Here is a 27,867-nt window from a genome sequence, read left to right as displayed (position 1 = left end):
TTTAAATGCAATTGGTACCTTTTCTCCCTCATTAGAGGTCAGGTATGTGAATCCGCATCTCCCTGGGATGACTCGGATCACAAGGTTGCGTGTGTTATCACGTGTTTCTAATTTTGTTTTAATTAGCATGTCTGTTTGTAAGGATCTCAAAATTTCTGTGTGTGTTTGAGTCCAATTGGATCTTTTAAAGTCTGGTTTAATTAGATCATAAAGGGGTTTGACCCTTTCTGCGTAATTTGCAATGTATGTTCTTCCGAAATTTAGGAAGCCTAGAATTGACTGTAGGTTTTTTAGTGTTTTAGGGGCTTGGATTACGGCACATTTCTCTAGGAAATTGTCTGCCAGGCTTTTGCCTTCACTTGATAACTCATATCCTAAGAATAGGACTGTCAGATGGGCAATTCTGGACTTTTTGAAGTTGAATTTGTAACCCTCTGCAGCGAACCCAAGTATTATGGTGTTCACCCTTTTCAAGTGAGTCTCCAAGTCATCATCTGTTAAGTAAATGTCATCGACATAAGATAATGCTTCATCATCATATAGTTGTAGTAATTCTGTTACTCTCGCTGAGAATACCCCCGGGCTGTTCTTGTACCCCTGGGCTAACCGACAGAATTGCTTTTGAGTGCCATTTACTGAGAATGCAGTTAAATATCTGCTCTCTGGTGCTATGTTTTGACAAAAGAATCCATTGGAGATGTCCAAGGTTGTTTTGTATTTTTTGCGCACTATGTTATTCATTAGTGCAGCACTGTGTGAGTTTTGCACTGCAAAGGTTTTGCAACATGTGTTAAGGTGTCGGTAATCCAAAACTAGACGATATGAATTGTCTGGTTTGGAGACCGGAAACAAAGGATTGTTCATTTGTGAGGTGCAAGTTTCAATCACCCCCTGGTATTCTAGCTGATCTAGTATTTCATTTACCTGTTTTTTAGCTTCTTGCTTAATTGGGTACTGCCTTTGTGCAGTAGGTTGTGATTTTAACTGGATTTTGTGAGGAGGGGAGTCCTCATCCCATCCTACATGATTTTTATATAAAGCAGGTGCTAAGGCCACTGCCCACTTTCTAGCAAGTGTGTATTTTTTATGAATCGGGATTTGATTCGAGAAGGCAGGCATTATTACTTCTTCGCCATGAGGGCACTCCCTGACAAACTCTGGTGGCCAGTCTTTTTCAGCTAGAAGGATGTCATAACCCTTTGAGAGGTTATCCCAAAATAGTCCCCTAATTTTCCTAGTCTTATCTCCCTCTATACGTAATGTTATCTCGTATATCTTGTGGGGTTTGCTAACTCTGGTGTCTGCAGTTTCCACTTGAAGATATTCATTCGTGTCCACTGTCTCCAGATGATTCATAAGGACTTTGCGAGCTATGCTCACCTCTGCTGCGCTGTCTAGCATTGTCTGAGCCCATTCTCCGTTTTTCAGTTGTGTCCTCAGTATTCTCGGCATTTTTAACTACCTTGATACTGGCTACCTTCTTTTTTGGAAATTGTAATTTCTTTTTTTGTTGAGCAGGTTCCTTGTCTTTGGACTTGGCGTGCTCTTCTGATCGTCCTCTTCTTTCCGATTTCTGCGAGGAATTCTGAAAAGATTGAGAGGGACGTGTATCAATGTCTTGATATCTATCAGGTTATTTAATATTATCCCTATTTCTAAGGTTATATCTATTCCCAGAGGGGTCACTCTGCGGTGACCTTTGTCTTTGGTTTGGAGATTTCTCTCTTCGCCTAGGAGACCTTCCTCGGGACTGGAATTTCTTTTCTTTAGGATTGGATTGTTTGTTTCCATCCCAGTTCTTTTTTGGTGAATTATTATTATTAAAAAATATTTTTTCTGGACTTGTAGTCAGTTGCGGTTTTACTGGTATTCCACCTAGACTATCTCTGCCTAGTTCTTCATAGGATTTTTCCATGATTCTGGCAATTTCAGCTGGTTGGTCTGCTAGATCTGTCTCTTTTAACCTCTGGCGGATCGCCACATTTGCTGCTTCACCTTTTATGTTGGCTAATAATATAGCCGAGACCTGCTTGAAGTCTTTTAGTAATTTCATACCAAGAGTTAAAGCAGGTTCTGGACCGTATTCATCTTGAATTTGTTTTAGCACATCTGGTATTACCGAAATGGATGGAACACCGTGCGTTTTTGTGTAGATGGAAGCAAAGACTGTACCCCAAGTGTCACAGTCCTCAATGTGTGGTGCGATTCCCATTGGGAGACATATAGTCAGAATCCTGTGTTTTTCTAATGGGGTGGTGTCAGGAAACACCGCCTCTATTTGGGTAATTTTCTGTGCCAACCAGAATGGTATCTGTTCCCGTTTAGCTGGAACTTTACCTAGGCAGGATTGGATGTTCTGTGGTGTAATTTTATTTGTGTTCCCCTGGTGAGGGGTCAGCTGTGGAAGTTTAATCGCTGGCTGAATTGTTGAAGTCCGCATTACATACTGAACTAATTGTCTATGAATTTTTAGTAGTTGTTTTAGCTGTATTAACAGCTCTGCTGCAGGCATTCTTTCGATGTCTGGATGTGGTGTGTATCCGGCTAAGACCGGCCACGTTGCTCCTGGTCTACCTAAAGGACCGAGCCTGGTGATGTGATTGTTATGTTTTAGGGCGCCATCAAATAAGAGCAAATGCTCTTGGAATTTGAGTGGTACTTCCACCTCCTCGAAAGGAGTGTATGTTTCAGGAGGTTCCTCTACTTTGTAATAGTGGAAGTACTTTGTTACAGCATTTGCTGCCGGAAAATGTATCCATGAATAGTATACCTCTGTCTGCCGATATTCGTGTGCCTCAATTACGAATATGACTGTGCCACCTTTAGGTGTCAGTCCATTTTCTATAAGTTTTAAGGTTATAGATCTCCTTTTAATGACCGGAATGAGTGTTATATTCGGGTCTGCTGCTTGCATGGTAGCATCAGCATCTGCGAGTTCAGTAGCTAATCTAACTGCCTCTCTTTCATCCTCATTGTCAGACATTTTACTGTCAATAAGGTTATTTTGTTTGTTTGCAGATCAGGTTTCTTATGGAACAAAGATTAGATGCACAATATTTTGGAACTGTTTATCCTTCAACGTTGACTTGACCAAGAACCATACATAGGAGTTCCCTCCTGCGAGATTTTGGAGGATATTACCTTTCACCCACTCCAGACGTCTTTGGAGTTTTTGGGAAAAGGGGTCTGAGTGAGAAAGCACGACTGAGTTACTCTAAATGTCTTACGTTAGTTTTATCGCCCTTTCCAAACGCGTTGGGCGCCATGTAGTGTAGCTCCTATTTTCCCAATAGGCTCTGCGCATTGGAATAGTACCTACAGCAGTAAAGGCCTAGGCCAGACGTTAACTAGGTCTACTACTGTCGATACTAGACTTAATTTTTGGGTTTGCCAGCTAAGCTCAGAGTTCGCTAGAAACTTTCTCGAATGTTCAAGGAAGGAATTAACTCCCCTGATTAGACAAGAAGGGATTTAGTTTCTGACAACCATAGAACATGACAACTTTGCTCTCCCCTAATCAAGAGTCCATCTCGAGAGTCGTGTGAGCACAAGGCAATTATTTTACTCAGTCAGTACGTGCATTCTTAGTCTCATCAGAATGTAGAGAAAAGGAAGAGACGGGCGTGTTCAATAAAAGATGTTATTTATTGATCAGTCTCTTTTCTCATACATGAGAAATGGATCGATATTATTGCAATACTTATAGTTAAGTAAAGTGCATACATTAAAAGCAATAGTATAAAATAATACTGTAAAAACATTGATATGGTTTCTGAGCCATATGATGTTTAAAATGATTAAAATCTATTTACATACACATATACATTTGACTAAACGTACTCAACTGGTGTTTCTAAATACGCCTACCTGACCTAAGTCTAATGCGTGGGCGGGAATAGAAAGTTACAGTTTAAGTTAAGTTTGTTTTTGCCAAGTGAATAACTAAATAATTCTCTGTGAGGGGTTATTCAGTTCTGTACCTGGAAGTTAGGATGAATGAGGAATGGTATCTCTTTCTCTGCTCTCGATATTCCAGGCTGCCTGCGAGGGCTGCCCGAAAGCGCCGGTGCTGGGTCTCTCGGCTTGAGATAGCAGCGCGTCTCTCAGCGCGTCAGGAAGGCGGGGCTGCTGCCAGCGGGGTCTGCTTCTGCTCTCGGCTTCGGCAAGTATCGCTGCTCCGTCTTGTCACCACGCGTGTGTTTGCATAGGGCAAGATCGGTAATATTTATACCTTAAAGGTGCCGAGATTGACGTAAGGATGGACATAGATACGTCAATAAAGATGTCATACGACTTGCTCGTTAGCACATTCTTTACTAAAGTTCTCTGTGAAATCCAAACAATGGCCGCACGGATTTTCCAGGTTGTCATAGGTTTGATTTGTTATGAGAACGTCGTATGCCTTATCAGGGGCTGGAGGAATGTCGCTTGTCTAATTAGATCTCAAGCGTTATGACCTAATCAGATAACACGTTCCTGTGCCGTAGTGTGACTGCGTCAGATAACGGTATCTGCATCATGGGGGTTTTCTTGCCTCATGGGCTGACTGTTAGTTAACTTGATAGTTAGTTTAACCAAAATAGGGTCAGGAATAGGGGGACTGATTCAGAACCTATAGAAATACACGACAATGTGACTGCTCCAGAGTGTGTGTGTGTGTATGTGACTGCTCCAGTGTGTGTGTGTATGTGACTGCTCCAGTGTGTGTGTGACTGCTCCAGTGTGTGTGTGTGTGTGTGACTGCTCCAGTGGGTGTGTGTATGTGACTGCTCCGGTTGTGTGTGTGTGTGGGGCTCTAGGTGTATGTGTGTGGCTCTGGGTGTGGCTGGCACTGGGTGTGTGTGGCTGGCTCTGGGTGTGTGGGGCTGGCTATGGGTGTGTGTGTGTGTGTGGCTCTGGGTGTGTGTGTGGTAGTAATTGCTGTCTGCTGAGCTCATCCGTAGGGTACAATAGTTCTCACATTTGCGAGATATTAAGCTATTGGCAATGTAAATGACAATGCCATTTATTTATCTGTTTTCAAAACCAACACATAAATACAAATTTTGTCATTTACAATGCCAATAGCTCTAACTTCTCCAAAGGCGAAACCGTTGCATTGTAAATGCTTGTTGTACTTTACATTGAGGCACACGTGTTACTGTGTTATCCCCGTTCTGAGATATAAAGCTCAAAATGATGAGATAAACGACTGCAGTCGGCGATAATGGTATGTATGTTGCATACAGTTACCACCGGGGATTGTGTGGGAGACATCATGAGACCTATGTCTCATCAATGCTACCTTCCGGCATCTGAGGCATGACGCAACAATTTAAGCCTCGACATTTGCTTTATATCTTGCCCGGAGACAATAAAGCTGACGTGCGGGTCGCAAGCTGTGAGTTCTATGGGGAAAGGCGATATGGCCAATCAGGAAAGCTGAAGATTTCCCAACAAGTCAAAGGCTTTCAAAAGACATTTGCGCTGGGAAATCGTCAAGAATATTTCAATGAAGTCAGCATTTGCCTTCAAACTCCTTTTCTGACAAAATAAAGAACAAGCATTAGCAAAGCCGATGAGTCTTGCCTTTCGGACCTATTGGTTTTGCCAATGCAGTTTTCGGATGCTTTGCAGTAGCGGTTAAAAACAATATGCGTTTTGCCAATGCTGCACAGCATTGACAAACAAGCATTTGCAATGCAATAGGTCTCGCATTTACGCAAGTTTAAGCTACTGGCATTGTAAATGCCAATGCCTTTTTATTTATGTTTTAAAAAACAAAAATAATAGGCATTGTCATTTACAATGCCAGTAGTCTAAACTCGCGTAAATGCGAGACCTATTGCATTGCAAATGATTGCTTGAATTTGGCACACAATTAGATTGGTCATAACAAGCCACAGGTGGCCCGGTTAGTGACTTCAAAAGCAGTACTGTGTATTTGTCTTGCTATTGGAAGGAGATGATGCAGCATCTGGCCTTGGGCGGCAATCCCCTAAATCGCCTACCCTTCTCTACCCAAATAACTGAATAACCTATCCACTACTCAAATTACTTCATATTTTACTATTCTAATTTTCAACACTAATACTCTATGGGCCCCGGAGTAGCGTGCTACCTGCTGAAAAAGCTCTTCGACTCCTCGTCAGGGGTAGTAAGCGCTATATAAATGCAATTACAATACAATACAGCCGTTTGTTCAAACTTCACTAAACCAATAAACCAATCTGTATACTAAGATGCTATTCAGAGTCCACTTTAGTACCCATGTGCTATTTGTTCACCTAATGTTTCCTTTTCATTGGTTCTGCATTTTCCTTCTTGGATTATTGTAGGACTTTTTATCTTGTGACGAATGTCTCTCCTATCTTCTTCAATGGTTCAACTTCTAAATGCCCCTAGGAACCCTAGTTTGCTGCTACAAGACAACTTAGAACATACACTATGTCGGATATCGTAACAGATTGCCTCATGTTGTTGTTAGTATACCTTGGATTACACTTTCCTTATGTGCAGAAATGCTGCCACTTTTTAAGCTGTAATTTCTCCAAACCCAGCCCAGAGAGCCCCTAAAGATTACTTGGGGAGAATTATCATATTGGCCTTAATCCCCATTTTATGAGAATGGAACGGTCTGCTCCCTCATGCACTTACCAAACATGCGCCAATGTGATCCACATAGCATTCAGGAAACATGTTGTGGGCTATTTCATATGAAAGCAACTGAACTCCAAAGATAAGAGATGATCACAAAGCCTTCCATTTCAAGTTAGGCTCCTTTTGTTCGTCTTGCAGCGATCTGCTCATTAGGCTTACTCTCCTTTTCATAGTTTGGACTGATGTCTCTTATAAGTGAAGCGTGTTTATGGTATACAACAAAATATTATTGGCACATTTATTACAATTTGATAATGCTTAAGAAGACGCTGCTAAATAGTGCATGGTTTACAAGATCAGCATCTGATGGATTTAGAGTGGCTTAGATGGGTGTCCCTTTCGGCAGTTGCCACAGTTAGGATAACTGTTAAATTAATTGATTTTTGTCGCCAAACTGTGGTTCATTCTAGGCTCATAATGTGTTTACCAAATGTGTTTTTCTTTCTTTACCCACATGGTCTTGCCAGGATGAAATTAGGGAGATAAAGGAGGAAGGTAACCTAGAAGCCCTGCTCAACTCTTTGGATAAGATTAAAGATGAAGCAAAGAGCCGAGTGCAGCCTGCTTGGTGAGTATGGTGTTTTGTGCAGATGTCCACAGTTTCTACACTGGAAGGACATAAACATTTGGGTGAACTGTGACAAACCTTTAGTATAAACATCACCAGATTCCAGATTACTGGGCTGTTTTAAATTTATCAGGAATATATCTGTGGAGTTAGAATGTGAGACCCCAAGAGGAAATTGAATTTTGGACTCCGCTTATCGACTGGGACAGAGCTGTTGGATCCTGAGCATAGCTGTCATCAGTGCCGCAGGAGCAATTGCATAGGGATGAGGCAGCCCCATGCACTATAATTAAGGATGATTAACCCCACCTCACACCCCTCCCAAATGTAGCACCAGGGAAGATAAAACACTGATAAGTTTCTAGCTTCCCACATCAGATCTTAAAGTGTGGAAAACAACCACATTCCGGGGACAAGGAAGTTAGAAATTCTGCAGGCTCTACTTGTAAGAATCATGCCCCTTTGTAGACTGTATGCAATAAACATTTTTCAAAACTGTACAATCAAGAGTCAAGCAAGAGAACTTGAAATCTAAAGAAGGCAAAATGAATCAAAAACCACCCACAGCAGCGATCGTGCAAGCTTGAATGCACCAACTAGACCACTAGAGACCATGGACAAGTCTCACTACACGCTAGATTAGGGCTACTTTAAGTATGGCCCAGGGACGGCTTGTGGCCCTCCTCACCTTTACATGTAGCCCCTTGGGCTTCTGTTTATGTCACTTAGCAGTGACATTCAGAAAGCTGTTAAACTGGCAAGTGTTTATTTACATATTAACAGAAATAAAAGGAAAAGAAGGTGTCCTGCACCACTTGCATTAAAAACACCTTTATTTTATAGTCCTTATTCAACAAACGTGTACAAATTTGATAACAACTTTCAGAATTCAAAAACATTTAATTAATTTACTGAAGTGTTTCTCCTTAGAGCATCAGATTATATCACTTCCTTGATATGCATTTTCTAAAAGTGATAGTTTTCAGTCCTGAATTTGTAAATATTCATGCATTCTTCGTTCTGTCAAAAATCTCAGTAGTGAACAGAGGCAGGTCAGATGTCATGGGACCCTCTGTGTGGACTAGGTTATTATTATACATGTATCAACATACATGAGACTTTGTACAACATACTTTTTGTACTCCTATATTTCAAGGTGCTCTCATATGTCAAGTGATAATAAAGAAAGACCAGGCAAAGTGATATAAACTATTGCCTAGATTCACACAGTTTGGTCAAGTGGGGAAGCCAGGACTGATCCCTGTTTCAACACTCTTTAATGCTTACAGATAAGAGACTAATGGCATAAGGAGATTGTGATTCTATTTAATTACAATTCAATAGTCAAGTTATTTATTTTGTGCACTTGACTCACCAAAGGTAGCAACAGCAGAGAAAACACTTACCCCATGGTGCTGTAGAGGGATAGCAACTCACATACAGCATAACACAGTATTGTCAAATCTATGACTCTTCTAGTGGCTAGGGGCTTAATTTAGAGACCTGTACGGAATGAAACTCTTAAAATAACTCCATTACTCACTGTTCACACTATTTACGTGCTCTACGCCTGGACCCTGGTGTCATCAGTGTGGCCTCTGTCATACCTCAGATCATACTATTGGCCTTGGGGAACATTTCTGTGAGTACCCATGCACTAGATCATTTGAAATCCATAATTAAATCTTAAACCAACATTTGAGATGGGTGGAGCCCACTAGGGGTCACATTGTAAACCAACAACGGATAACAAATCAAACGCATTACAGGAAACCATACAATGATGTAGGATCTGTCTGGCTAGCTCCATACCAGGGTTGCACATCATGCCAATTCAAGAGAAGAGTAAACCAGCTACTCTGGCCAGAGAATTCAGTGAGACTAAAGGTGACCATGGCTAGCCACCTACACTTGAGAATACCCACAAACAGAAGATCATGAGGGCTTTGAAGCAAAGAAATACACAGTGGATCACAGCACCAAGAACTCAGAAACCTACTATCTCCCAGGAAATCACTCAACTGGCTACTACCTATCAAGAGTGAAAACCAAGGGCTTTTTTAGCACCTGCACCTCCAGCAAAAGCGTGGATGCAACGCGAGAACAATTATCCCAAGCCAACTATAGAAATGTGAGAATAGTAGAGAAGAACGGTGTCAGCACCTGAAAGCAAAACTCCTCTCAAGATCCAAATCTTCTTCTAGTCTATTCTCAAGATCCATATCTGAGGCCAAGCCCCACATCAAAGTTGTCTGGAGTCAGACAGTCACAAACACTTAAACATGATCCAAGTGCCAAAAACAGATGCCATATTATAGCTCTGATTGTACCCCGGTTTGAACATGAATGACTCCTAAAAAATTATTCCGAAAACCCAGTAGTGTAGGGAGATGGAGAGTGGTGTAAGTGTATGCAAGAGCCTTACCATTAGCAGGAACCAATGATCGGCCTACAAATCAACCTAGAGCTTGTGTGTTGCACACTCCACTCACTTACCTCCTTGATTGTAGCAATTTTCCACATTTCTCTAGTATAAATCTGTGATCTGGCACCATAACTGCAACCAGAAAGTTCTAATATGAGAGTTTAACCTGTGAACGTCTGAGAGAAAGTGGAAACCCCATACAACCTGTAAATGCCTTTGAAATACCGTTGGTCTCACAAAGTGGACATATACTTATCAAATAACTGTTAAAGCCTTAAAGCAATCACTGCAAAATGGGCTTTTTGGCAGATCACTCATGTAACATACACTATGTCTCAGACATGGCACATACCCAGCAACAGTGCAACAACCCACCGTGCCTGTCTGCGTTGGGCAACTCCGCACAAAAAATAAAGCTACCTTCTGTAACTTTTATTGATTAGCATCCTGAAGGAATATTTGCGTTCTTTAACTGTGTGTAACCGAGAATCTTGACGATCAACCCAATTAAACAGTAAAAATCCAAACTGGAATACAGTGACCAACAAGTGGTACAGCATAGCATTTGGCACCTGAAAAGGACAGACTAAAATGTCAAAATTGGCACACCTTAATAATTAGTTGGCTGATACTTAATTTCACAATTGGGCAAAGAGCGAGCAGTGCAGTGGGCAAAGAGCCCTTCTCTCATAACATCAGTCAGATAATTAAGGGAGATATGGTAAGACATGCCAGAACCATTGTAGCCCAAAGATAGGCTGTCCTGTTTTCAGTGTGTACATTTTCTGTGGATTTTAGTAATGTTTTCCCAGTGTTTTCCAAACCTATTGAAATCGATGCTTATCTTGCTGCCTAACCTCCAAAATAGACAACATCTGTGTTTACAGTGTTTACAACAAGTTTTGTGTAGTGGCTTCCCACTGGCAGTACAATAGACTTATTCTAGACTGTTTAAGCACAAATTCTGTGTATTGCACTCTCACACATTTCTCATTACACTCACACTGGCAGGACTGTGCCTGGTTTACAGGACTATCATTGGCATACGAGTGCTGTATTAAAATGTTTTAATAAACAAGTTCCTCAACACAGTTGGGGGACATTCAACTTCTCCTTGCTACTTATTATGACATTATAGGGGTGGTCAACCCTGCCAACAGCATAGTGCCATAAGAGCCTGTTGAGGATTGAATTGTAGCTTATTAATTAGTAGCCCTGCATGTTAAGTTCTGACTGCATTATTGTGGTGCTGCTATTTTGTGGCCATTCATAGCTGCCAAGTATCCCCATGGCAGATGTCTCACTTTGTCAGTTCTGACGTTTTAACAGACATCCTGTTGTATTCTGGAACATACTTTGCTGGCAAAATTGTAAATATGGGCTCACAAACACCAGCAGTAAAGTGCAGTTGGGTAAAAAGCTAGGATAAGCTGAAGATATAACACATAAGAATGGGACACCTTGCGACTGTGACTTTTGAGGGTATGTTGAATGTATTTTTGTGGTTTCACCACTATTCCATGCATGGTGATATTCTTTTCACCGGTACCTGCTGCTTCAGCTTGCATTGAATGTTTAAATCCTGGGGTGTTTGACTGTTGTTCTGAAATCAATACAGACTTGTTAGAAAAGGTGACTGATTTATCAAACTGTTTTACTTTTCTGTGTGCAAACGTGATAGTACATATAGGGCAAAATTCCTAAGAGCCATCCCTTTCATCAATTAAACACCAAAATATTAAATATGGTCTTAATATTCCCAGATTCTCTACAGTGTATAAAATAATTAGATCAGACCTAAACATATTTCTAAACACTGTGCTTTTAATCCAAGCACACAAAACCTGAAACAAAAAGAAACACATTTTAGCGACATTTTTAAACCAAAAAACTCAAGCAGAATAATCTTAAACCAGTCTTTCTTGCTGCTTCCTTGTATAACCGTTATATTGCGTTGGCCCCTTCAGGTAGAACTAGAACTCATTTTCTCTCACTTTCCTTTATTTGAATGGCATTTATGTTTGTGGTTGTGGAAGTGTTAACCAGTGTTGGTATTTACACCAATGGGGGGCTGTTTCCTTTTTTTAGTGGGGGTTTATCCGGTATTACAGGTTTAATCATAAAACCGGATAGCCTACCCAAACACTATTAAGGTGGTATACAAGCAAAAAGGATGACCATGGTCGTCAAAATGCTAGCACATACGTAAATTCAGGGAAGCTTTAAACATTCAAAGTAAATGAGGTGTGCTCAATGAAAGCAAGGACACTATGCCATATCTATAGTGTCACATGTAGGTGGGAAACCATACACATGAATTAGAAAAAATGTTCAGAGCACCACCACAAGAAGACCGTATCAAGGTCCGAGGTTATAGTGGGTCCTTTCAGTTGCAGGTAAGGTATGCCCTACCTTTTCCCCCACAACAATGCAAGGACATAACTTTATTAAAACAAAATAGAAATGGGTCTCCTTACAAACAATGTCCATCCATCTCCCCTCACCTTAGAAACTGCTATCTCAATTTTAAATCCTACAGGAACCTAAATGGTGATCAAACTGCACATGGGATTACAGCAGTTAATCTAGTGATGGAGCCTTGTACAACGTCCCCATGCATCAATGCATTTCTACAATATGTGCCCCGGATATCCCAAATTTCTGCAACAAAACTCTTCACAAAGGAAGAGACTGTACATGCTGAAGCAGTCAACGCTGAGGAAAGGTGATGTAGACTCTTGCGGTCCTGTCCAACTACACACCATTCTCAAATGTTGATAAGACTAGTAAATCCTCAAAAGGCAAGCCAGACACAAGGTCACTGCAGAAATATGTGGTCCAATACACTATATTGTGCAGTAGACATGCAGAGTTCAGGCTTGAGAGAGGGAATGGAACTGCAGTAGTTTGCACTGTATTTTACATTCATACAGCAGGCTTGTACCAGTAGGCTTCTTGTCTTTAGCAGTATATATGCTGCTACTCATGTTATTGTTTAACACGTCTTTTTATGGGTGCTTTCTTGAATTTTCAATGGTCAGGGTTTATTCTAGTAGATCGAAAATGCTGAACAAAGACCTGGCATCCCTGATTTGTATTGATAGCATATGATGTAAACAATCACAGCACCATCCTGAAAAAAAAACAGTGCCTGGAATTGTAACCAATCATTCCTCCGCTCTCACATGCAATATTTTGCATAGGTCCTGTGACTGATCTACTAGTGTACTTCAGGGGACACATTGGGCTCTTCCTTTCACCACTGCTTTTCAGCCCGTCCACTTCCTTGATTACAAAGCAAGGAGTAAAAACATAATTACAAATTGGAATTGGGAGAACATTTTCGGCCTGAATGTCCTAAAACTCAGATTTTGATGTTAAGTGACAGTAGGAAGGAGAAATGTTCTCCCCCCCCCCCCCCCCCCCTTCCTCCCTATCCTTAAGGGCAGCCCACACCACAGCACACTTCACAAATTTCAATGTAAACTTTCGTTGTCCTTTATGGGATTTTCTTAGATATTTCTACACCATCACCCATTCACAGAGTAATTTGTAAATCAACATTATAAATTACCCTTGGCTGAGAGGAAAACTCATTTTCTGACCATTTACTCAAAGAAAAACAAAGTGAAAAATCATGTTTTACAAGGTCCGCTAGATTGTTTATTTTTTCCATTTCTCACAACAGAGTCCCAATGAAAGTTTGCCTAGTTAATATCATTATGCGTAATAACTAGTTGTTGGCACATATCAAATTACGTACTATTCATAATTGGTGCTATTTATTGCACATGAGAAATTCCGATCTTTGCATTAATTTCACTTTTGACACAGGTCCATTTGTAATCTGGGTCTAGGATTTATTTTTAGGAGGGAACGGTGGTCTTCATTTATCATCTGCCATTTTGGTCCCCTTTTTTGCTCTTTGTTCTTACATTTATTTGTATTTGATCTCTGTTTTGTCTGTCAAAGTAAGACTTTTCTTAACTCTTCCCCTCCACTATTGTACTTGCTCAGTTTGACAAAATACCATTCTAATGATGAAAATATGTCCTGAAAGGTCAAACGGTTTGTGGGGTTTGCCTTTGAAACTCTCACTCCCTTAAGGGTTCTGTTATGTGTTAGAAGATGCCATCCAGGAGGCTGAATAGTAGAAAAGGAACTAGCCTGATGCTAAGCTAAATCTTCACATAAAATGCTGTGAAGGAATTCCTCTTCCTCAGAACTTGTGGGTCCTCTCGTCAAAGAATGCAGTTGTCGAGCCATAATCGAACCATATATACTTTTTACAGGAAAGACCAACAGAAAGAGAGATTTCGGGGAAAGACCACAAATATCAGTAGAAAGGGCAGAAAAAGCAGAGCAAGAAGCAGAACACTCGGGAGCTCCACAATGTGAGTTCAGGGGGCGGATTACAGTATGGACATCCAGCCATTGATCGTGACTGATGAGGGCATTTTCTTTGAAGGACTCCGCAGATCTGTACAGATGTGACTGATTGAAAAGACCTATGTTCAACTGTATCCTGTAAATCTGATTTATGATCACCATCTTAAGCTGGTGATGGCCAGCCTTTTGGGACGAACAGTATTGTCTGTAGCATAGGTAGTGTCTCATTGTGCCACCCAGTACCTCTCTGCCAATACTTTCCACGTGCCTCCCAGTCCATAAGCCTTAGTGCCTACATGGTCCTGTAAATACTTGGCCCATGACTCTAGGTTGGTGTCACTGTGTTACTGCTACCTATTCTCCTTTGTCCGTGTTTCCCTCCCATATTCCACTTGCCACCTCTTCTTTCCTGAGAATAGTTCCAGTATGTCACTACTTACTTTATCACTATCATCTTCCGGGGGGTGTGGCCTGACGCTGATGGAGACGAGAGCCTGAATCCGAGCTCCCGTCCTTGATCCCTTCTCTGGTCCCATCCTGACCGCTGCAGGGGGGCCCAGAGAGTGACGGCCCGGAAGGGGTCGGAACATTGGGGGATCCTGGACAAAGGCTGAACGAGGCAGATAGCCCTTCCCTGCGGGAGAAAACTGACTTTGGCGGCGAGTCCACGAACAGCGCAAAATGGCATCTGCGCGTTTGTGAATAGAGCCCGGAGCAAAGAGATATCGGAAGCCGGCTCGGGTGCGGTGTGGCACCACTAACAAGGTGGCTTGCAGCAGTGCCCGGAGGGGCAGTGGAGGCCGGTACTGTTGCTGAAGAGGTGGGGACACCTAAACGAAACTTGGCGGACTGGGCTCTCGGCGGCAGCGGGCCGTTTAAAATGACGGCCGCAGTATGTGGACGGCGGCGGTGGACGAGCGCCTGGGGCTCCTGCCCTGCGAGTGTGGCTAGCGGCGGCGTCAGGAAGAGCCCGCCCAAGTGCCGGTGAGGAGCAGGTGCAGGTAAGTGCTGTGGATGGCCCCGGGACCTGAAGAGTGGAGGGTGCCCCCACACGGGAGAGAAGCCTGGACAGAGTCGGCCGCAGAGGAGTTTCAATCCAACTGGGGCGGCAGACACGGCGGGATGTGCACGGAAGCAGTTGGCCCCCCTATATTGACTGAGCGCATTGGGGGAGAGTGGGCTGGTGTGTGGCCTGCGGAGGACAGAGTCAGTGTGGCGCAGAGAAGAACGCGGGGCCCTACAGTGTGCATCAGATGGTCATGAGGGGCATAGCCTAGGAGGCAATGGCGAGGCCCTAGAGCGGAAGGTGACTGCGAGCGACCTGCGGGAGGAGTGATGCTGCGGCGCTTGTGACTTGAGGCGCGCATAAGAAGGTGGGCCTGACAGCGAGCTGCCTTGCGTGGTCACTAGGCGGACCATGGAACCCAGGGACACAGGGTACGGAAGAGGCACGGAGATGCTGGCGGTGGGCTTATACGGCGACAGTGACGCCAGGAGACGGAGGTGCACACAAGACTGGTCACGTCGGGGGTCAGCCTCGTGTGATTCTTGGACGGACTGCGGAGCGGGCGAAGCTTAGGGAGAAGAGAGGCGGAGGACGCCAGTGCCGGCCATCGTAGGGAAGGAGCGACGGTAGGCCAGTGCAGAGCGGCGCCTGTGGAGTGGTGGAGTGGAGTGGTGGGCGCACTGCACCGGAGGAATAGCGGCGAGGTGTCCAAGGGGTGGCAGTTACAGGATTGAACACTGCAAGCGGGCGGGGGGTGCCCACAATCATCTTTGCCCCGTTATATTGTGTGTGGGGAGCACTGATCACTGGACCTGCGGTCACCATGGGCCGGACCACCAAGCGGCGGGAAAATGAGCACCAGGAGGGAGCGGGCGAAGACTGCGGAGACACTACTTCGCGGACGGGGACCAGGCCGCCCCAGGGCGACCCCTCCCTTCAGGACATTCTGCAGGCCATAGAACGCTCCCGGCAGGCGGTTGAAACTAAAATTGACACCCTCTGGGAAGACTTGGACCTCCTGTGAGCGGATCACAGGAAACTGGCGGATCGTGTCACGGCTACGGAGGCAGAGATAGAGGGCCTGGGACCGTCGGTCGCGGCGATGGCCAGCAAACTCACAGCCATAGAGAAAAGGGTGCAGGTTCTGGAGCAACGGGCAGAGGATGCAGAAAATTAGAGCCTGCAGGAACAACATTCGAGTCACGGGCCTGCCGGAGAAGGTCGAAGGGAACAATATGGTGGAGTACCTCGAGCGATAGTTACGTACAGAAGTGGTGGGGGAAGGGCTGTCCCCATTCTTTGCGCTGGAGCGGGCGCACAGGGTGCCGGCCCGGGCCCCTCAGCCAGGCGGGCCGCCGAGGCCGGTGGTGACCCGCCTCTTGTTCTATAAGGACAGGGACTATGTGCTTGGCCAGGGGCGGCTTAAAGGGCAACTTAAAATGGAGAACGGCGTGTTACGAATCTTCCCTGACTTTTCCCTGGAGGTTCAGCAGCACAGAGCATCCTTCACGGCAGTTAAACGGATGCTGCGCCAGATGGGGTTGTCTTACTCTATGGTTTTTCCGGCCAAGTTGCGCATCGTACATAATGGAGCAACCACCTTCTTTACCAACCCCCCAGGACTTATGGGGTTGGATTGAGGGCCAGGATTCCCAGGGGCAACAGCGAGGAGAGGAGGGGCCAGCGAACAAAAGCCTGCCGACCTCCCCTGGAAGGGGGGCTGCATCAAAGACCCATCCGACGGTGGAGGAGGCCAATCGAGCTAAGGCCAGTGCGATTGCAGCAGTGGCCTCCTTGAGTACAGCGGGAATCCGGGAACCAGCACCGATCGCCGGGGAAGACAAGAGAGACTCGGACTCAGAGACCAGCTTGAGTTCGATGGGAGATGCGAGCCAGATCCTGCCACACGTGACTCCCCGATCAGCGGACGACCTGGGGTGATGTGGGCGGCGCAGGCAGGTACTTTCAGAACTATGCTTGGGGGCAGGAAAATGGAGACTGATGGTAATGTCCTGCTACCTTACGTTTGAGGGGGTTCCCTGATGCTTCTTTGTGATCTGTTGACCGGGGGGGGGGGGAGGAATCCGAGGGGGCAGAGAGGAAGGCAACCTCTTGGTGGACTTTGGCTTGATCGTCACCTCTGAACTTAGGTTGTTTAAGCACTGAAGGGTGTAGTTTGGATGGGGAACTGTTTTCACTTGTCCTGGGGAGAGGGCGGTTATTGTAATGTTCGGAAGGGGTTGGTAGTGTGGGTCAGGGGTAGGGATGCTGCTGTCGACGGGGGGGGGGGGGGGGTGCCACGTCCTGCTGTGCGGTAAGAGTTACTGGCAGGTTGCGCAAAGAGATGCTAGGTCTGGGGCCAGACAAGTGGATGAACATGTGCAGTCATGCAGCAGACAGGCCGCCTATAGCATAATGTCGTGGAATGTTAGGGGCATGAATTCTATGAGTAAGAGGTATAAAATATTCTCACAGCTAAACAGGAGGGGGGTGCCAATAGCGATGCTCCAAGAATCCCACATACTAGATAAAGAAGGTGAGGCTCTGCACAGGCGCTGGAGAGGGCAGGCGTTTTATACTTCATTTTCAGCATTTGCTCGGGGGTGCTGATCTGGGTGCGGGCGGGGGTCCCCTTCCACCTAATAGAGCACAAAGTTAATCTGGAGGGTAGGTATGTGATTGTCTCCGGCAGGTTGGATGGGCAGGATGTTACCCTAGTCAATGTATACGACCCGAATGTGGATCGTGTTAGATTCCTGGAGCAACTGTCGGGGGTGCTGGTGCCGTACATGACAGGGGCGGTTCTAATAGGGGGAGATTTCAATTGTATTGCAGATACTGCCATGGATCGATCGCACCCGCCGCTTCGAGATTCCCCAGTGCATGTGGTGGCTAGAGCTTTCAGGGACTGGCAGACCCGTTGGGGGCTGGTGGATGTGTGGCGCAGGGCGCATCCGACAGATGGGGACTACTCGCATTTATCCCACATTCACGAGTTAAACGTCCGCTTGGACACCTTCCTGAGCACACCTAGCCTTTACACCCAGCTGGGGGGGGGACAGAGTCCCTCACTAGGACAGTCTCGGACCATAATCCACTAATGTTACGATACAGGGGGGTAGGATTTTGCAGCCCATCCCCACATGGTGCCTTAAACCGGAAGCGCTTAAGGATCAGGTGTTCCAGCAGGAGACTAGGGAACACATCATACAATATTTTACTGACAATGCGGGCACCTCGGACTCCAGAATCACGGAATGGGAGGCCTTCAAGACTGTGATTAGGGGGAACTGCATGGCTGATGCTATAGGGGTCCGTAGGACTCTCACAGCTGACTTGGAGAGAGCGGATGGGGTACTCAGGGCAGTAGAGAGGAGAAGGCCGGAGCACCCGGAACTAAGGCAGGAACTCATGGCAGCTAAGGAAGAGGAGGGAGTGCAAGTGGAGCGTCTACGATGCTTTGATTACCAGAAGTACATGGACAGGACACACGACGAGCGGGATAAAGCTGGGCAACTGTTGGCATGGCTCGCTGACCCGTCCAGACGGGGCAGTCCTATACTGACGATTCACGACCAGGGAGGACGTCCTTTATGTACGCAGGAGGAGAAGAGTGGCCGGTTTATGGAGTATTACACCCGTCTGTATAAAAGCACGGGCAACCGTGATATGGGCAGGATAGCAGGATACTTGACACCCCTGCCGCTCCATTCCTTAGTGGTGGAGGATGCAGCGGGGCTAGGAGCGGCGATTACGGAGCGGGAGATCAGAGGGGCAGATAAAGCGATGGCGAGGGGGAAGACTCCGGGCACAGACGGCCTGCCCCAGGAATTCTATGCCACGTACCTGGTAGAGCTGGCTCCCAGACTAGTGGAATTGTACGCGGCTACATGGGAGAGTAGGAGGTTGCCTCCCACAACGAGGTGGGCGGTAATGGTTCCCCTGCTTGAGCCGGGCAAGGACCCAACTGAGTGTGCAGCCTACCGACCACTGTTGATGCTAAACCTCGATTTTAAAATTCTCAGTAAGATATTGGCTAATAGGCTGCTGCCACACATGACGTCTTTAGTGCATTCCGATCAAGCGGGTTTCATTCCTAGCAGAAATACCACCCTGAACATCAGGAGGCTGTTTACAGTGCTGCAGCAGGGAGCGGCAGTGGCGCAGGAGGGGGCGATCTTTGCTATCGATATCGAGAAAGCATTCGACAGCCTTGAGTGGGAATACTTGTACGCAGTTCTGGCAACGATGGGGTTCGGGCAGGACTTTATCCGATGGGTTCAAATACTATATATGGACCCAGTGGCGCGGGTACGGACGGGCTGCACCATTTCCCTACAGTATGGGGTGGAGAGAGGTACACGACAGGGGTGTCCCCTTTCCCCCCTGCTGTTCGCGTTGGCAGTAGAGCCGCTGGTGTGTATGGCTCGATCAGGGGCGCCATATGAGGGCATTCGTCATATCGCATTATATGCAGATGATTTGCTCCTTTTTCTAAAGGACACAGGTGGGGCGCTGAAGGGAGCCCGGCATATGATGGACATATTCAGAGCTCTTTCTGGGCTCTGTGTCAACTGGCAGAAGTCGTGACTCTTCTCGATAGTGGAGGAGGCCTTGCCGCCTGCATGCCTGGGGAACCTCCAGTGGGAACCCCGCTGCTTTAGATACCTGGGGGTTAAAGTGTACCATGATCTCTCTGATGTTCAGGAGGGAAATGTAGGGAGGCTCTTCAATCGCTCAAGGGCAGTATGACGTTTTGGGCGACGCCGCCCCTGTCAGTGGCAGGGCGCATCTCCTTACTAAAAATGGTGGCATTGCCTCGTTTGTTATATTTTTTTACCACGCTCCCAGTGTGGATTCCTAAGGCGTGGTTCAGACCCCTCGACTCTGTCCTGGCCACTTTTATATGGGGACCCAGCAGGCACTGCGTGGCGTTGGCCACATTGCGCAGGGCGAGAGAGGAGGGGGGGACTGGCGGTACCGGATATGGAGAATTATTACTTGGCGGGTCAGCTTCAACATTTCACTCGGTGGCTGGCAGGAAGCCTAGATCCGGGCAGGAGGACTCCCCCGTTCACCCCGAATAGAGCAGCTGTCCTGAGTACACTCATGGGTACCATCAAACAGCGTGCACTGACCACTTCAGAACTGTGGGATTTTGACCGGGTTGTCGAATAAGCTGACAGACAAAGGGGTTCTTGGTAACGAGGGTTTTATTGTTTTGTATTGTTTCCTTTTCTGTACTGGCACTCGATAGAAAGGTAAGGGATTTTCAGCGTCCTCCGCTTCTTGTTTTGCTGTTCCCAGTCGATAGAACTCCCGGTGTCTCCTGGGATTTGTAGGCCTTGCGTCCGCCGTTGTCGACTCTCGTCAGGAAGACCCCGAGAAAGAAAAGAAACCAATATTTAGGCAACGGTAGGGCTGCTAGATCAGGGTAGGGAAGTGAGGGATCACACGTGTTCTCAACAAATACCAGAGAATAACGGTGCCGGTAAGTGAGGGAGGGGATCGGTGCACAGAGGATCGCTTGTGTCACGGAGGTTTACCCCACTTACGGCCCGCCCACCCCGAGAACCGTGACCGTACCTGAAGTGTGGCTGGACGATGCGCCTTCCCGTTGGCCTCCCGGCTTGCCGCAGATGTCTTCGTAGGTCCGCGATCCGCTACCTCTCTCAACTTCTGCCTCCATCCTCCGCCGTTCTTCTCCCGCCTCAGCTTTCAGATGTTCCACGCTCTCCTCCTCTCCCGATCTCCTCCTCTGCTCTCCCGCCTCCAGCCGATGTTTCACGCTCTCCTCCTCTCCCGATCTCCTCCTCTGCTCTCCCGCCTCCAGCCGATGTTTCACGCTCTCCTCCTCTCCCGATCTCCTCCTCTGCTCTCCCGCCTCCAGCCGATGTTGCACGCTCTCCTCCTCGATTGACTCGTTCGGTTCTCTGTCCTCCGTCCTCTTCCTCTCTGCTCCTCGCTCACGCCACCACTCTCCGCTACCTCCGGGTGTAAAACACACCTGAGTCTCTGTCGGGCGTTCCTTTACCTCAAATTGGTGGGCGGGCTCAGGGTCCAACTCCGCCCAGTTAAAGTAACATGGCTCCTCTCTGTCCTGTGAGGGATTGCACCAGTCGCCAGCCGTTTTCCAGGTATCGGAGTGCTGTGCAAAAAGAGGGGACACAGGTAAAGGTAAGCCAGGAGGGCCCGAGTCCGGGTCCTCCTCGTCACAAGAACATAAGGTGATAAGAAGCTGCTGGTTCAGATGTCTTCAGAAAACCAAACTAAGCGACCTTACTCCCCAGAGATGCCTGTGGCGTTGTTGGAGGCGCTCCCACATGGAGGTCAGTGGAGGGGATTGGGGGAGTGGGCACACGCGGGGGTCACCAAGGTGGGAGATTTGTATGGTGATGGGGAGCTGCTCACATTTGAGGCCTTCCAGGCTAGTTGGGATATCCCACAGGGACATTTTCTGCTGTACGGGGCAGTCACCGGGGCCATGCGGAGACATTGGGGTCGGGGGACATTAGAACCACCCACACATTCTACATGTGAATACATAAGTCTAGCGGACGGGGTAATTAAGGCGGTCTCATGTCTCTACAGAGCCATTAGACGGGATTCCACAGGGTTGCTGGAGAGTCTGAAATGTAAATGGGAAGTGGACACGGGGAGCCCCATAGTGGAGAAAGATTGGGAAAATACATTGATCCGAGAAACCAAGGTCTCCCGGAACGCACAATTCCAATTAATTCGTTTTTATACGCTGCATAGGGCGTATATTACCCCTGACAGGATTAACAGGTATTTTGGCCGGGAGGATGCGTGCTGCCCCAGATGTCAGGAGATAGGAGATAGCTATCTTCATATGATGTGGAGTTGCCTGAAGATAGAGAAGTACTGGCAGGAGGTGGTTCGTGAGACAGCGCGAGTACTGCTCAATCTGTTTCCCCACTCCACTAAAACCAAGGTCACAGCCAGGTTCCAGGATCTAGCATGCGTCCTGGCGAAACGTGAACTTACCAGCAAGTGGAAGGTTCCGGCTGGCCCGGGGGTCGGCAACTGGAAAAGGGAGTTAGTGAAATGAGTAAGCTGTGAGCATAGAATCTTGCTTCGGAATGCGAAAAAGGGTATAGGGAGATTGGAGCGGGTGCAGGTCTGGGGGGTGTTGGTCGATCTGCAAAATGAGGACCAAGAGTCGACACCTAGCTCGGCACGGGCGGGATCTCAGCCGGTGGGCCCTGGGGAGCAGAATCAAGACCGAGTTGAGGGGGGGACGTAGCTGGGCCATGGTACCCTGAACTCCACTCACATGGCGTGCTCTCTGAATAAGACACAAAGGTGTGGCGAGCAAGACTGGGACCCAGACCATATCCGCAGCGAGAGTGGAAGTGGCAAGGAAGTCGGCAGCAGCAGGGGAGGGGGGTACTGTTAGACTGTTAATATTGTCGAGAATCCAATGTGGCAACCATCGCCAAATGTGATAGTCAGTCGAAGGATAAGTGGAAGCTGGGAAGGCAGCACCTGAACACAGTGCGACTAATCCTGCGGGGGAATTGTGGATGTTTACTGTCCGAGAGGATAATGTAATTGTATTGTGCTGAATGATAAATGCCAATAAAATCTGGTTTAAAAAAAAAATCACACTTCTTCCTCCTGGTCAGCCAACCAAAAAGGTTTTTTTGTGCAGTCTTTTTTCCCTCCCTTACCAGTACTATCTATACTTCTGTGCTTTCTTGAAAACTCTACACCCTGGTTTGTGCCCACCAGCGTTCATATGCCATCTTTATCCTCTATGTTCTACGTGAATGGATTCTTCAGAATTGTTTTAACATGAGTCACTTGTTTCCTGCTGAATGAGCTGCTGTAATGATCTCATTTAGTCCCTACTTGACAGTGAAGCTTGTAGTGTTCCTTTCCATTCGCTGGTGTACATGGAACTGGGGAGGAGGGATGTTTGAAGCCAGTCGTGCTTTAGCACTGCTTAAGTAATGCCAAAGCAAGACTGGCTTTTGTAATTATTTCAATTATTTTCAATATTATTTTATGCAGCAGTAGTTTTGATCCCCTCACAGTAACCGAGAAAGAGGATTGGTAACTGAAGCATCAATGGGGCATTTGGGGATTTCATTCATGAAAAGGGCTTCTGTCAGATATTTGGTCACATAGTAGGCACAGAAAAAAATCTGAGGTAGAATGCAGTTGAAACGGACTGCACTGCGTGGCTGATACTCCCTCACTTGATTAATGTTACTAGTAATATACATTCCCGATTTATTTGTCTCTACCAGCTGCAGCCGGAGGCTTTCATTTGGCAGGAGGATACCTATTTGGCTGATATTGTAGCAATTATGTTTTGTAAAGTTACACCCAAGAAAAATAACCAGTATCTGATCATGCATCTTTTGAACTGCAAAAGATTATTTTCATAGTTATAGGTGCTGTTTAATTATGGGTACTTTCTCTTGCTAATCCACATTCTAAAACAGGCCACCTGTTGTAATTGTATATATGGAATGGCAAGAATATCTTAGTACAGCTGTCCTTCCTATTTCTTTCAATTCCCACCGTCGATAGCGGAGGGCATTCTTTAAGAATTCTCTGCAGTAAGACCTTTACTTTTCATATGGATAGAACAGCGGACCTTCTCTCCAACTCACTGTGGAAGTTTTTCACTCCATTAATGATACCCCTTTCATGCAGAGGTTCAGGAAACAGTTCTGGACATAAAGTCCTACAAAGGTATTTCCATGTTTACCATTAGTGGTTCAGTCTAATGCAAGAAGTTGCTTTGACCCGCTAACAACAAAGAAGTTGTGTTGGTTCGAGTTATCCCAAAAGATGTAAGTTTTCCTTAACTGAACATTTTCCTGATTTGGCACAAGAGATGGAATCTGATTACATTCCATATTTGAGAATGCCACAAACTCTAATAATAAATATGATTCTGCTTGAACTAGTCAGTTGTCCAGTTCCAGTGTTTCCAGGGGTGGCTCTTCCATTTGAGCAGATAAGCGTCACCCCACAAGCCGGAGATCTGAAAAATAATATTGTAATAGTTTATTTATTACCGTTTTATTTTTCCTCAACACATCCCGAACTGAGTGTCAGGACAGGACTGGGCCATTGCTGCTGAGTGGCATGTTCATATCTTTTTGGCCTGACGTCTTGTGACAAGTGGTGGCCAGCATGACTCACAGTAGGGGTACAAGGGAGCTTGGGTTGCTCAGTACAAAACATTATAATCTAGTGAATAGACTTTTTTTTTTTAAAACACGCTTGCGTGTGTGTGCCAGTTTGTGTGTGGGGGGTAGGGGGGTCGGGGTTGGACTTGGTAAATACATTTTCCGGTAAGCTATTTGTAATATAAACATGCTGAGTTTTTGTTGTTTTGATTGTGAAAAAACCAGAAAAGGATTTACATTTTTTTAAAATAAAGCCATTTATATAGTAACATACCTGGCTTCATCCTGCTGCTAGCCTACTGTGGCACATCGAATCTTAACGACATGATGGATTAATAATGTCAACCAACTAAACTAAGACGTATAAAGAACTCAGTCGCTCAAACAAGCAAATTTAGCCTTTCACCGGAGCGGATGATGAATACAATTTTCAGTCATCACAAGTTCCATATTTAGAAACTGCGCTGAATAAAAACATTTCATAATGACTAAAATAAGAATGATTTTGAAGATAAAGGACATGTGGATTTGAGCGTCTATATGGAACTGTTCTGCAGTAGTTGCACATTTGTTTATGCACTGGTTTATTTAAAAAACGAACATGCACTAGAACCATATTATCCAGTCCCGGAAGGAACTGGTAATCTCAGATAGATACAGTTGTGTTATGTACACAGTCATCGATATGAAAATTCTTGTTTCCATTTCATGTCAAAAACTCATCCCACACCCCCTACATCCCCGGAACCCACCTCATACTTGCCTAAAACATCACCTCGCCCTAACTACTCCTCACCCACACCTACTACGATACCTCATCTAAACTACTCTTCCTACCACAACCACACCCTATGAAACCAACCTCCATAACTCCCAACTAAAAAATAATGCCTCCTGGCATTTCCATCATGTAACTGAGCGCAAAGTTTTTAACATCATTGCTGAACTAAACCCGTCCTCCCATACTAAAGACCCCCTACTTTCTAATCTTGTCCAAGACCTAAAGCACATCATTACCCCATCTTGGACCACAATCCTCAACACCTCCCTTGCCAAGGGATGTGTCCCCATCTCCCTCCAACTTGGGCAAATCACTCCCATTATTAAAAACCCCAATGCCGATCCCAATGACCGAAACAATCTCTGCCCCATCTCTAACCTCCCCCTTCTTTCCAAAGCCCTCAAAATGTTTTCTACTCCAATTAGATAAACACATCGAAAACTTCAACCTATTGGACCCCCAACAATCAGGCTGCAGTAAAGGTTTCAGCACCAAAACTGCCATGCTTAACATTGTTGACTACATCCACCACTCCCTTGATAATGGCGAGACCTGCCTACTTATCCTCCTTGATCTCTACGCAGTGTTTGATACAGTTAACCACTCTGCCCTACTTAATGTCCTCAGAGATCGCTTCGACCTTAATGATACTGCCCACAAATGGTTTGTCTCCTAACTCCAACACCGAACACAGCAAATAAAAATGTCATGACTGCTCATCTAACCCCACTCCGGTCTCCCTAGGAGTCCCCCAGGGATCTATTCTCTCTCCCTCTGTTTTTAAACTCTTCATGGAACCCCTCACTCTCATTCTTAATCAAGCTGGAATCAACTACCACCTCTATGCTGATGATACCCAACTCTACTATAAGATCTAAAACCCATGTGGACATCATACAACTTAACAACACCCTCATTAAAGTTCAATCCTGGTTCCCATTAAATCATCTCAAACTCAATCCTAAAAAAACTGAAAACATTCTCTTCTCCCCTAAAAACAGCTCCCTCCCCATTCAAACCTGTATCTCCGACCTTAATGCCCTTAACTGTTCACTCGCCTTGTCCAACTCAGTTAAATCGCTTGGTATCTCCATCGACAATAGCCTAATGCTCAATGTACACATCAAACATTCGGCTAAAGAAGTCCTCTTCACTCTCCGTCATCGCAAGAAAATTAAGCCCTTTATTCCAACTGATGACTTTAAAGTACTAGTTCAATCACTGGCCCTTTCGTGAATCGATTACTGCAACGCCATCCTCACCGTAATCCCCAAGGTTCACTAGCTCCACTCATCTGTGCTCAACCTTGTAGCCAGACTCATCTCCGACTGCAAACGCTTTGACCACATCTCCCCAGACCTCAAAACCTTTAAATGGCTCCCCATCAAGGGAAGAATGGCCTGCAAAACTGCTTGCATTACACATAAAGTCCTCCAAAACTCACTGCCATACCTCACCAATAAACTCTGCATAGCTGGCAGCACATGACCTATGAGAAGCACCAACGCTCTACTCCTAGTCCCACCACTGCTAAAAAAGAAATCCACACAATTCCGCTCCTTCTCTGGAAGACATGCAATGCAACCTTTCCTACATCAGTTTAAAAAAAGATCTCAAAATACACCTCAATAAATACTGGGGGCCTTAACCAGCGCCCTGTATTTAGCCTCCCCCTTACACTTTTCTGGTCCATGACTAACCGCCTACCTTCCTATTGTCTCCCTCCTCCCCCCTTCCCTCCCCCTACATCCCACTGGCTCTACGTTCTCCCTTCCTCACTGCTCTAATCTGCTCCCTCTCCGAGTCCTTCCCATCCCCCCTCTCCTAACAAATTTCACCATCTGCCTCCCACCCCCTTCTACATGTCTAACTTCCTTCTACGTGCTACCCTCATGCCCATCATCGTCCGAAACCATTATACAAAACCTAATCTCCCATCTCCATGCTACACATGTTTATAGCTCTTTCTCTAGCTATCTGTTCATTCGATGTGTACATTTATACTGTTTTTCTTTTGTTTACTTGTTTGTATTCCAAGCTGTCGAATTATTGTTTTACACCGTTACCATTTTCATACTCATGTAAAGCTTTTATGAAATACAGACCAGGCCGCCTGTGAATTGGAACGCTGAACGTCAAGGAGAAATGGACTGAAATGAAATCTGCATTTGAAAATAAAGTATCATAACTTTCGTGTAGAGGTGCTCATAAAGCTTTTATCTAATAGAGGTAGTCCATCTTTTATAGTGGGAATATATGAAAATATCTAGACCGTCTAGTCTTCAGGGCCTTCTAAGCCGGTATTAGCAGGTGGGGATTAGGAGAATGGTGGAGCATTCAATGCTTTTCCAGCTGTAGCTAATGTCTATAGCATTTTATGTGTATTGAAAGTTAATAGGTTTAACCCTGGTAACCAATTCTTTAGTAGGAATGCTTCAGTACCTTTTTGTACATGGCTCTATTGTTCTTCTTGCTTCTAGGCGTCCCAGCGGCATTCCAGAGGAAGACTTGCTGAGCACCTTGGTTCCATACTATCTCCAGCAGAAAGAATGCATGCGCAGGATGCTCAAGGAGAAAGAAAGCGAGAATGCCAAGCTGGCGGAGTCTGTTTTAGCTGGTCGGGCAAGGATTGCTGCATTACAAGATCAGATCCAGAAAAGGAAGGAAACTTGGAAGGTAAGCTATGCTCAACAGTGGCCGTCTAGGGCTAGCCACATTCAGAAGATGCTAGTCTTATGTTGGATGCTAGTGGAACACTTGCCCTGTTCAAGGCTGATTCAAGCTCTTTGAGAGCACAGAAATATGGGCCTCAGAGAAAATTCTATATAGATGGGAGGAAGAGGTAACTTTGTGTGGTTTATCTGTCAAGTTTGGATCCTGGGGACCGGG

The 27,867-nt window shown here is 45.8% G+C and overlaps 1 protein-coding gene across 1 annotated transcript in view; it reads left to right on the top strand.

The window, feature by feature from the left end:
* Positions 1-27,867, top strand: part of PMF1 (polyamine modulated factor 1) — a 59,670-nt gene that overhangs the window by 28,736 nt on the left and 3,067 nt on the right. The window contains exons 3-4 of the mRNA XM_078671288.1: positions 7,107-7,207; positions 27,459-27,654. Coding sequence (XP_078527414.1) covers positions 7,107-7,207; positions 27,459-27,654 — 297 coding nt within the window. The remainder of the gene's footprint in view (positions 1-7,106; positions 7,208-27,458; positions 27,655-27,867) is intronic.

This window comes from Lissotriton helveticus, chromosome 12 (genome assembly GCF_964261635.1).
Source record: "Lissotriton helveticus chromosome 12, aLisHel1.1, whole genome shotgun sequence".
NCBI classification, from domain to species: domain Eukaryota; kingdom Metazoa; phylum Chordata; class Amphibia; order Caudata; family Salamandridae; genus Lissotriton; species Lissotriton helveticus.
Note: the sequence above shows the minus strand (reverse complement) of the source record. Positions and strands in the feature narration are given on the sequence as shown.